General features: G+C 40.3%; 1 protein-coding gene across 2 annotated transcripts in view; it reads right to left on the bottom strand.

The window, feature by feature from the left end:
• Window positions 1-417: 417 nt before the first annotated feature.
• The window catches only part of LOC124134078, a 72,506-nt gene continuing 60,046 nt past the window's right edge, over window positions 418-12,877 (bottom strand). For both annotated transcript variants that reach the window (XM_048400064.1, XM_046498718.2), the window contains exons 27-29: window positions 10,110-10,298; window positions 4,373-4,709; window positions 418-4,060 (exon numbers count right to left, since the gene is read on the bottom strand). In XM_048400064.1, the coding sequence (XP_048256021.1) occupies window positions 2,280-4,060; window positions 4,373-4,709; window positions 10,110-10,298 (2,307 nt within the window). In that variant the 3' untranslated portion in view covers window positions 418-2,279. The remainder of the gene's footprint in view (window positions 4,061-4,372; window positions 4,710-10,109; window positions 10,299-12,877) is intronic.

Raw genomic sequence — 12,877 nt, 5'->3', positions numbered from 1 at the left:
CGTCAACTTAGCAACAAAGTTGCTGGGTCATCGACTGTGTATAAGCTCGTCTCAGTGATCAATCATCTCCACACGCAATCGACACACACCCGCCGCCACCATCTTGGATGAGGAGATGCCCCCTCGGAAACCGGACGTAACGTAGAACCCACTTCTGAGTGCCGTCATCGAACCGGAAGTGCCGCTATCTTGGAGGCGCACACCTCCCGGGACCGGAAGTGCCGCCATCTTGGAGGAGCACGCAACCGGGACCGGAAGTGACGCCATCTTGGAGGCGCACGCAACCGGAAGTAGTCCGTACCAGACGACTGTACCCAACTTCTAATGCCACTTTTTTCTTCATTCATATCCTCGTCAATATCTAATTCCGCATCTTCAAGTGCATGAATTTTAATAACGATTCACGACAATTTTTTATTTAACTTCTTTATTTTTAAATTTAACAAAAATGATCAAGTAAATAAATATATTTTGATGTAAAACAGATGGTACAAATATAACAAGTGCGTGTATGAAATGAAAGACATGATTGTACGAAACACACTTTTCGATATTGGTAGAGATAACCCGCTGGTGCTTGTAAAAAGCTGTATGACACAAGAACGGTATCATATTAACCATACGTGTAATTAACATAGCTAGTTGTAATAGTGTAATAGCAGCGATCCATTCTCGGAACCAAGGGCTCTGTTACACATAAACCCCCTGGTGCTGGATGGAACGCTTTCACTCGAAACTGTCTTGGTACAGGTAATTGTATTTTGGTTCTTGGGCGTTTAATTGACCGGATGTTAAAAGTACTTAAGGAATCTCAGTATGTCTGACAAAAAATACTTAATCAAGTGATGAAACGGATTCATTTAGTTCCCAACATTTGACATTACACATCCCATGCCATCCCCACTCTTCCTTATATAATCAACGTCATAGCAGAAAAGTGATGTTATTAGTGAAAATATATTTAAATATAAATCTCATGGTTGTATGAAATTACGTAACAACAATGCTGAGCAGTAGTCTGTGAACTTGCAGACGAAGTGCTGAAACCTATCACATGAAAACATCCAACCACCGAGTTTAAACTTGTACAATGCGAAAGATAATATATTATTGCAGGGTGTGTCACAAAATATAAATATTTATTTGTTATAGTGGCCGTTGAACACATTTATATTTATATGTATATATATGTATTGCGGACATGTGGTTAGCGAATAGTTTCCTCAAAACAGGCACACTGACTCAGACACGCAAAATGACAAAGAGTGAAAACGCAATTTGTATGTTTTTGAAAAAAAGCCATCAATGCAGTCAATTGTGTGTAGCTAAGTAAACAATAGTAACGATGTTGAATGTTGGTTTGTTTGCTGTTTAACGCCGCACTCAGCAATATTCCAGCTATATGGCGGCGGTCTGTAAATAACCGTTCCTGGACCAGACAATCCAGTGATTGACATCAATATGTATATGATTGTATTCCTTAATAATGTACAATATGAAAACTGTTCTGAGTATGGAAAGGTGTGCCAACATACAGAGGGACAATTATATATATATACAGTGATCACAGATATTGCAGAGACTCATCCCTCATCCACATCCACCAACAGGTCCCGGATACCGTAGTTATTGTACCAGTTTCCACTTCCTGTCACATACTGAACATACATAGCCGCATAGAAATATTACGCTTCTTCACTAACAAAATGGATTGCATCTATGAATGCCCATGTCACTGAAGTATTTATATACAAAAAAATAAATATGATGATGTCCTTTCTAAATTGAGCAATGAGGATCACAGGAACAATTATCACAACAGCCTATGGTATTTGTAGCCACTTAAAGGGGTACTAGACTGTCTATATCTCTCAAACCCCATGTTTGTTTGCTGGCTCAAATTGTATAGCGCATATCATCCTCGCAGGTAATAAATACCCCAATAAACCTGATAGCTAACCACTTCTGGTTCGACGCCCTACCCGCCGCGAGGTTTCTGGAATATTGCTAAAAGCGGCGCAAAACCCAATTCACTCACTCAAACAGGACTTAAAATACAATATTTAACCTTGAACAAACAAAGCTATTTACACTATTATAATAACATATGATTCATATGACACACACATTTATAGAATTAGAAACGAATGACTGACACTACATTGCTAGCCCACCCACCCATCAAGCCACCATTGCAACACAATATAAACACATCCTCTCACAGCAACTGAGAAATAAATAATATTGTCATTGTAAGGTTACACAAAGTCTTCATGATTTCATACCATATAAGCATGGTTGTTATATTCCTCGCGTGGTCTACTTCTCCCCACGCTGCGATATAAGTCCTGGCGCCTCTGGAAGGCATAATCTCTATGATTACGCGACACAGTTGGTATTTGAGGTCTTGGATGGTATCGCGTATTGTGATTTAAATGTCTGCGAACAGTTCTGAAATTCCTCTGAAAGTTCCTCTCATACTGTGACACGTGGGGTGCAGGTTCGTCGTCATCACTTGGGTAATCCGGTTCTTCCTCATCTGCTATCGACACTCTCCTGGAGGAGGACATGGAGTAGTCATCGTCCTCATCGACATCGTCATAGTCCGGCATTAGGTCATCAGCACCTACTAAAGGTGCCTGAAGCTTCTGAGCTTCCTTAATAGCATCAACAGCCTTACGTTCATCATCATTTGCCCTGAACCAGTTGATTCTAGTGCTAGCAATCAGATGCAGGAATGTCCCCCACTGATGGGCCAAGGAACCATAGAATTGGATCATGAGCAGGAGGGTGAATGAGGCGAGGAAAACCACAGACACAGGCTCATATTTCCCTGCGATGAAGAACGTCTCCTTGAGAAGGTCCTGCTTGAGTTGAAGTTGGAGGATAACCAGGGTGAACATCAAATTGAGGAGGAAGTAGGCGAACACCACATTGTTCCTTGCAGAGAGGAGATCAGCCTTTATCTTCTCCTGTTGTTCCTTATTGGACTTCATGGGAAGAAGAAATTCGTTGATAATATTTTTCCAGAAACGAACTTCTTTGTCTTCAAGGTATTTAGGTTCACTAACATTTGAGTCATTATCTAGTGCTTTAACCCAATATGTTGGGTCAAGAATGACTTTTTTCTCCTTTTCCTTCTTCACTGGCCGCGATGGTCTTGCTGCCTCAACTCTGTTCAGGTTGGTTATTGATGTCTGGGGAGTAAGACCTTGCAAAGGAGTGGACCTCTGATCCTTTGATCCGATGATTTGAAACATGAAGGATTTCACGTCTTCTATAAGTGATGCAATCCCCAGTGAATCGAGAAATTTTCTGATTTTTCCTTTCTTTGCCGCTTGCATCTGTAATTCTTCTTCTGCTGGGTCCACCTTCTTCGGCCCTTCGCGTGTACCCCAGGATACAACATTTAGATTGCACAAGAAAAACACAGTCAAAAAGACAAATGTTGAAGGCACTGTCAGATAATAAAGAATTCCATGGAACAAGCACATGAGCTCCTTAGGGTGAACAAGTCCAGTGACAACAAACACGATTGACAGCCCGACCAGGAAGAGAACATTTGGCGTGAAGAAGTCTTCGTTGACAATGTTGATAAGTGTTCCAACAGTAACTATCATCATAACGATAGCGTAGACGGAAGACATCACAGCGGCCACACGGACCTGGGTACTGGTCTTTGCCTTGAGACAGAGGAGAATATAGGCAAGAACTGGAAGAACTGACATTAGGTAGCCTTGCCACATATTGACACCCAACACAGCGTTGTATGATCCAGCTATCATGAAGACCACTGTGCCCGGAGCGACGATACTGGAGGTCATCAGGAAGAACTGGTATGCCATGAAGAGGGTGCTGATGTTGTCGTTCATCTGAATAGTTGTCCGCCAGGAACCCAGCAGGTCCATGATGTTCGCCATTGTGGAGGGAGACCAACGTCGTCGCTGGATGTAGAAGTCGTTGAACGTTTCCGGGGCATAGGTGAAGGCGTCTGAACCAGCACAATAGTCAATCTTCCATCCTTGTTGAAGGAGGAGTGTACACAGCCACCTGTCCTCACCTGTGGAAATGAATTGGTCAGAATAAACTTATAGTTTCTTTGCGACATAAATCCCACACCTCTGATCCCAATGATACTTCTGATTTTAACAATTACCACCATCACATCACACTCTAACCACTTCAGGAGTAGTGGGGGTAGCCCTGTGGCTAAAGCGTTCACTCGTCACGCCGAAGACCTGGGTTCGATTCCCTACATGGGTACAGTGTGAAGCCAGATTTTGGTGTCCCCCGCCGTCATATTGCTGGAATATTGCTAAACGCGGCGTTAAACCAAACTCACTCACTCACTCTTACTGCTGCAGCAACCCACCTTGCTCGTACTGAACGTAGTGTCTTGCTTCCGTGGGCTCCGTGGCGTACATCCTCATCACGTTGTCATCCATGAGGGCAGATCCACGGAACAGACTGAAGCACCCAGGACAACACATGACACACCCAAACACGTGTTCAGCAGCCTTCTGGAGCCAGTGACCAACAGCATACTCAAATTGTTGGTACCACACCATGGGGCCGTCGCCAATTGGATGGATGCGACCACAAACAGCAGCAACCTTTTTGTTCTTCTTCATCCGGTCAATGAGCAGGCGGACGGCGTCAGGTCGGAAGTCAACATCACCGTCAAGAGTCATTATGAAGACATTTTCCGCCTGCAATGAAAATAAGGGCCATTCGTTTGTAAGCAAGTAAGAGGGATACCTGTGACCAAGTATCTAAATTGCATTGATCAGTTTAGTCGTTCCATGACGCCGGGGTTAAAATCTCAAATTCGCCCCTTCATCGTCGGCCTGTCAGACCCATGCCCGTTCTCATTGCATTAACGTAAATAGTAAACGTGCGTCATATTGACCTTTCTTCCCACTCTAGCGGACATGTTGTAGTGCAACAGAAATACTAGTTACTGTTGGCTCGGGGCGGTCGGGTAGCCTAGTGGTTAAAGCGTTCGCTCGTCACGCCGAAGACCCGGGCTCGATTCCCGACATGGGTACAATGTGTGAAGCCCATTTCTGGTGTCCCCCGCCGTGATATTGCTGGGATATTGCTAAAAGCGGCGTAAAACCATACTCAGTCAGTCAGTACTGTTGGCTCACCATCTAAAAGCATGTCAGAACAGGACGCCCAAACGTTTGTTTAACACCATAATCAGAATGTTATCAATGTCTTTTTATGTCTTATTAAAATAGAAACAGGAATTCATACTACATCCTCCTCACCGAAACCTCACAAATAATCCCTTCTCTGTGGCAAAATTGAAAAGAATGATGAGGACTTATAAACTGCGACTGAATGTTCCCAGAACCATAAGCAGACGAACGAGAAACTGATTTTGAAAGGCGTGAAAATAGCGTGTGTGTAATGAGTGGGTACGGTTTTAAGCCGCTTTTAGCAATATTAAAGCAATATACCGGCGGGGGACACCAGAAATGGGCTTCGCACATTGTATCCATGTCGGGAATCGAACCCGGGTCTTCGGCGTGATGAGCGAACGCTTTAACCACTAGGCTACCCGACCGCCCTTGCATATGTTTTAGGGAAAGACGAACGTAACATTAAACAGGTAAGTAGCTAAAATTTGAACTAAAATCGCTGGATGTAAGAGTGGGATAAAAAAACCAATGCATTCTCTCATGATGGCTATGAAATGATAAACTTATTAAATCGATTTCTCGTTTTTCTCCACCGTGAGGTCACAACGATATAAATTGCATGATCATATCTGGATTACTTGAAAATAAAACGTTAACTATATCAGAAACAAAGTACAGAGGTACTGATATTCTTCTGTTATATATATAAGGCAATACACGATCTTAGTAAACAAAGGCTTCCTGAAGTTATTACGAAGGAATTCTCTTAACTCAAAGTGCTCGTGAATATCCGGGGTAGAATAGGTCTTCAGCAACCCATGCTTGCCGTAAAAGGCGACTTTGCTTGTCGTAAGAGGCGACTAACGGGATCGAGTGGTCAGGCTCGATGACTAGGTTGATGCATGCCGTCGATCCCAATTGCGTGGATCGATGCTCATGATGTCAATCACGATTATTTACAGACCGCCGTCATATAGTTGGAATATTGCTGAGAGCGGCGTTAAACAACAGATAATCAAATAAACAAATCACAACTCTAAGATATGCCTTGAATCTCATTCACATATAATCAGCAATATGATCCAGTACAAACGAGTCCTCACACATACCACTCAACATTTGACAAGGATACTGTGTATGTACATTGTTCAAAACTAAACATCAAGGAATCCTTGTCATAGCCCTCATGTTAAAAGACAACGATTAAGGTGCCCTTTGATTCAAATACCACAGGAGAAGACCACTGGGATGCACCTTCCACCTCAGGGATCGGGCCCTCTGATCCTTGTTTTCGAATATTGACATCGCCAAGAGTAATCATTCGTTTTATTGTACCAAAATTCACTTTAAAGTTTATGAAGCCTTTAAAACGCCCTCTGTTTCATTAAAGTAACGGGGGTGGTCGGGTAGCCTCGTGGTTAAAGCGTCCGCTTGTCACGCCGAAGACCCGGGTTCAATTCCCGACATGGGTACAATGTGTGAAGCCCATTTCTGGTGTCCCCCGCCGTGATATTGCTGTAATATTGCTAAAAGCGGCGTAAAACCACACCTACTCACTCACTCATGAAAGTAACTTAGCTGCGAACCGTAAAATGTTAGTGTACCAGACGCAATCTGGTTTTCTAGAAGACGAGTCAGTATTCATCACATGGCAGGTCAATACTGATCATGTGACGAGATCAGTGTCAGTCACATGATTTGGGGGTCGACATTGAAATGCATTGTTTCGTCACGTGGTACGGATTAACCAACAGAATTGCAAGATATAACAATGCAGGTATAACATTGGAATATAATGAATATCACTATCAAATGTTAACAGTGGTTAATATTATTCAGAAACTATAATTTATTCTTATTCAAATTCAGCAGAATGTCCATATTGCTCTCAGTTTACACAGCATTCAATTAAACCCTGGCCTTATGCAACAAAATGTTAATAGATACGCACACAAAGTTGCTGCCCATAAAGAACCACGTTCATTGTAGTTGTACAAGAGAAGGATGACAGTGCAGTAATTGCATCAAGAAAAAAAGTGGCTATTAACGGCTCTTGGGGATTTAATATCAAATTTCAAGATGTGTCATCATTTCTCGTGAAAGCGATAAAGTACGGATAAGACTCTCTTCCTTGTGATCAGGTCTGAATAAGGAGAATGTTTAGAGCTCGGCTCACATGTCAATCCCTTAAAGGCAAATTTATATCTTGCTTGAATAGGGAATAGGATTGTAGATCTTTTGATATGTTGTTTGGTGACATCTTTGATACATTGTTTGTTAGATTTGAATCTAATGGATATAATAGTCTGCATCGACTATTCAAGTTATTCGCCGTGACTGCATCCGCACAAAAGAATAACTTCAACGGAGAAAAGTGACGCTAAGGATATTAATTCCCTTCACTGCGTAATGAATACATCATAATTTGAATGTTTTGAAAAGGATACAGAATGCAGTACATGACTAATTCAGGACAAGACAAAATAGTGACTGTATGAACATCGATTTGGGATACGATAACATGTCTCAACCAAGTTATGTGTTTGTTTGTTTGTTGTTTGATGCCGCACTCAGCAATATTCCAGCTATATGACGGCGGTCTGTAAAATAATCGAGCCTGGAGCAGACAATCCAGTGATTGACATTATGAGCATCGATCCACACAATTGGGATACGATGACATGCTTCAACCAAGTCAGCGAGCCTGACCACCCGATCCTGTTAGTCACCTCTTACGACAAGCATAGTCGCCTTTTACGGCAAGCGTGGGTGGCGGAAGACCTATTCTACCCCGGATCTTCACGGGTCTCAACCAAGTCAGCGCTCCTGATCACCCGATCGCCTCTTACGACGTGCATGGGTTGCTGAAGACCAGTTCTAGCCCGGATGTTCACGGGTGTTTTTAGGAAATGGATTTTTATATTCGTGACAATGGGAAAAATAGAAGGATATAAATATTTCAATATAATGAAGCCCCATACTTCTCGAACCAGTCTTCGACAAAGATGGAATCACATTTCAGCCTCACCCAACCCCAGAGCATGGTCAGTGGTAATGAGCGTTATCGTTCACGCATGGCGATTTCCAGATGTCACGATCTTTTTTACGACCCCTTAAACTTCGTTATGTTGCGAAAACACTGCATATCATATGTCCGTAGCTTTGTGATATCGGTCATTATGTTCAGTTCATTGTACAGGGTATACAACAGCTTCGAGAGCCCACTGCGGAATGTACATGTGTCCGTCGTACATAATGCAGTCATAAGCTTTGTTTGAAATGTCCTCAGCAAGATATTTTATCAGAGGTGAACAATGCAGGCATTTGCTCCTGACTTAGCCACTTAAGCCCAAGCGTTCTCCTATTCCATGACCTGTAGACATTAGGTAGCAAACAGTGCATGCTTCATAATAACTTAATCACCCTCTAGTCATTATCTCGAGGTGTTCGTGCGATTTTGTCTGCTCCTAACTACACAAACGACATGTACTTTTGCCTGCCTCCCTCAAAGCAATACAAGTGCTTTGAAGTGTTGACAGACTATGGGGGCGTGTCTGGGACGGCTGAGTGACAACTGTGTAGGAGTGTACATTTCATTTCATTCCTGTTAACACTGGCATGCATTTCTTCTTTACAATGTGCACAATGTAAACAGATATTGCTGCTGCGTGTTAATAAGTTGTTGCACAATAGGGTTCCCGGTATTTAGGGTTTTTAATTTCATTTATTTATATTTCAGAACAGGACCTTTTCTTATAGCTGCACTTAAATGACTTGTCTGATATGCTATTGATGACAGTAAGTGTGCATGTATACTTGAACAATTAAACAAAAATACATTGTCATGTTTCCTCAGGATTCAGCCGAAAAGCCGGACCTCAAGTAGGTGGAGAAGCTATACGTACACACGGTGTAGTTATATAATCAGTGGTAGATCCAGGGTCCTGAAATGACTTGCGCGGTTAACACGCAATGGGTCTGAAATCCACCAATGTATATTACAATATTTTCTTGGAGAATCCAATATGAAAATGAAATATATACAACAATGTCCCAGATATCCTTTTTATGTACCAGGTGGATTTGTCTGGTAATATCTAAACTCAATATATTTTCGTTTCTCATTTTAAATTCTTTCCATTTTTTGGTTCCACCAGAAACCTGCAATATCAGTTCTCACAAGATAGGTTTATAACCATAAGTGTTCACCTTGAGATCACCGTCTGATTTCCTTTACCTCGGTAATGCATACAACACTACCTGCGATGATTGATTGGACTTATATTCAAATATACCCTAATACGTTGATGATGTTGATATTATAGTAGAATTCGCCTATCATGACTGCGGTGTAGAGATTTAATACGAAACACCCAATGAAATTCATAGCCACGCGTCCTAGTGGATCGTGACGTGACGATTGTGAGATTGTGTGCACAGTATGAATGTGTCAAGCAGCGATTTATCGTAGCAAACAAAGTAGTTTTGTGCACAGTGGTTATCGGTACTATATTTGGGTATATATGCAAAATATAAACAAAATAAAATGTAAAAAACTGTAACTTCGTCACTGTAAGAATAACAAGTACAACGATTTCAGTAACTAAAAAACCCTTTTTGACACATGTCAATCAAATGTCGCACCCTACGAATATGAGATTTTTGACCGGATAAAGTCATCGACTGAGTGTTTACTCAAGCTTAAGAGATTAACTCTTTAATAAATTTGTTACACACAATTATAATAAATTTTTTACACACTATCATAATAGCGTTATCAGACTATAGCCTCTGTGGCACCTTATAGCCCGTTTAATTACGAATCAAGTATACAAATCAGTCTTGTCGCGATAGCTACGGTGGCGACCGTAAGTGTGAAGTAGTGACGGGTAAAGTTCTTCATCCGTAAGTTATCGGATGTACCCTAATGGAGGAAGCAAGGGGTTTGGAGTGTCAACGTACCTTACGAACGACTTCGTCTGGGAGGTTGTTGAGCAGCGACGTGAACGGCCGAACACGAAGAGTATTCCTTTTCTTTCGTTCCTTTGCCTGAGCTTTGTTAGAGGTAAGTTTGTCCTTGATAAGGTCTTCTACCGTCCTATATTCCTGTCCCACCAGCTTGTGGCCCAGAAGGTAGTAGAGATACATTATCTGGGGGAAGGAGAACGTTACACAGCGTTATACAGATAAATACATATACTGTGGGGCAAAAAAGAAAGAATAGCGGATTTATTTTTTACGTAATTGAAAATTGAAATTTGATTATGTCAATTTAACCATCACTCATTCCTGCAACACTTTGTAAAAAGTAATCTGTGGCTGGATAATATTGTGTAAAATAATTTGGTTCAATGAAGACTTGGATGAGAAATGAATTTGCAACCACATGGCACCAACCATGTTTGAAGTGTAAATTTGCGCCGAAAATTTATTGATTTTCAAAGATAATAAGATATCCATCAGCAGTTGTATATTATGCGATTTTAAATTATTTTTTTTTAAAAGCTTTAAATCAAATTATATTTTTTTAAAATAATACCATGTAGAAGTTTTCTTTGAATGCTGACCAAGCGCCGCCAGTAGAGTGATTTAAAAAATATATATATAATATATATATATATATATATATATATATATATATATATATATATATATATATATATATCTGATCCTGTTACAGTCAAGGGATGCACGTTGGCCAGCATATTAAATTGAAGCGTTATCAGCTACACAAATATAAAGTATTCACATCATAAAACGGTAAATAATATCAATAACTGCCTATAATAATATTTTCAGATGACGAGTGATCATAGTGGTTGCTCAAGATTAATTGTTCCTGGTTAAACGATACACTACAGGTAACGGATGACCAACAATCAGGCATGTAAGCACAAAATATGTTGCTCTTCAAGTTTATCGTTTAATGTTCAAAAGCGGTACTACTTCAGGTCACCTGCCAATAATTGCATATGCCTGTAGAAACCTCTGTTGTATTTCTATGAACTAATTGCTTACTAGACGATATACTAAGTATTCATCTTGAGAAGTTAAATATAAGATTTAATGTATTATGCATTTGGGAAACCATATCAAAACCCTACTTATTCCTATTTAAAGACACAATGAATCGAATATAACATAAGACATTCGGAAATATTATCTTGACACATCACTCACCAAATCTATCAAGGTAATAATATTTGTCTTTACAACCACCATACGTTTTGGATTTTCAGTGATCAAGTCATAATTTTCACGGCTATTTTGTCTTATACTCCTAATGGCATTCTCTGTTGTTGGTGCTATTTTGTCTTATACTCCTAATGGCATTCTCTGTTGTTGGTGCTATTTTGTCTTATACTCCTAATGGCATTCTCTGTCGTTGGTGCTATTTTGTCTTATACTCCTAATGGCATTCTCTGTTGTTGGTGCTATTTTGTCTTATACTCCTAATGGCATTCTCTGTTGTTGGTGCTATTTTGTCTTTTACCCCTAGTACGATTCTCTGTTGTTGGTGCTATTTTGTCTTATACTCCTAATGATATTTTCTGTTGTTGACGCTATTTTGTCTTTTACCCCTAGTACGATTCTCTGTCGTTGGTGCTATTTTGTCTTATACTCCTAATGGCATTCTCTGTTGTTGGTGCTATTTTGTCTTTTACCCCTAGTACGATTCTCTGTTGTTGGTGCTATTTTGTCTTATACTCCTAATGGCATTCCCTGTTGTTGGTGCTATTTTGTCTTATACTCCTAATGGCATTCCCCGTTGTTGCTGCTATTTTGTCTTTTACCCCTAGTACGATTCTCTGTCGTTGGTGCTATTTTGTCTTATACTCCTAATGATATTCTCTGTTGTTGCTGCTATTTTGTCTTTTACCCCTAGTACGATTCTCTGTCATTGGTGCTATTTTGTCGTTTACCCCTAACGATATTCTCTGTCGTTGGTGCTATTTTGTCGTTTACCCCTAATTGCATTCCCCGTTGTTGCTGCTATTTTGTCTTTTACCCCTAGTACGATTCTCTGTCATTGGTGCTATTTTGTCTTATACTCCTAATGATATTCTCTGTTGTTGACGCTATTTTGTCTTTTACCCCTAGTACGATTCTCTGTCGTTGGTCCTATTTTGTCGTTTACCCCTAATGATATTCTCTGTCGTTGGTGCTATTTTGTCGTTTACCCCTAATGGCATTCTGTGTTGTTGGTGCTATTTTGTCTTATACTCCTAATACATTCTCTGTCGTTGGTGCTATTTTATCTTTTACTCCTAATAATATTCTCTGTCGTTTGTGCTATTTTGTCTTTTACTCCTAATAAAATTCACTCTCGTTGGTGCTATTTTGTCTTTTACTCCTAATATAATTCTCTGTTGTTGGTGCTATTTTGTCTATTACTCCTAATACAATTCTCTGTCGTTGGTGCTATTTTGTCTTTTTTCCTCCTAATAATAGTCTCTGTCGTTGGTGCTATTTTTGTCTTTTACTCCTAATGAAATTCTCTGTCGTTGGTGCTATTTTATCTTTTACACATAATGATATTCTCTGTCGTTGGTGCTATTTTGTCTTTTACACCTAATAAAATTCTCTGTCGCTGGTGCTATTTTGTCTTTTACACCTAATGATATTCTCTGTCGTTGGTGCTATTTTGTCTTTTACACCTAATAAAATTCTCTGTCGCTGGTGCTATTTTGTCCTTTACTCCTAATTAAATATTCTGTCGTTGGTGCTAT

Source organism: Haliotis rufescens, unplaced genomic scaffold (genome assembly GCF_023055435.1).
Source record: "Haliotis rufescens isolate VD_foot unplaced genomic scaffold, xgHalRufe1.0.p SCAF_1, whole genome shotgun sequence".
NCBI lineage: Eukaryota > Metazoa > Mollusca > Gastropoda > Lepetellida > Haliotidae > Haliotis > Haliotis rufescens.
Note: the sequence above shows the minus strand (reverse complement) of the source record. Positions and strands in the feature narration are given on the sequence as shown.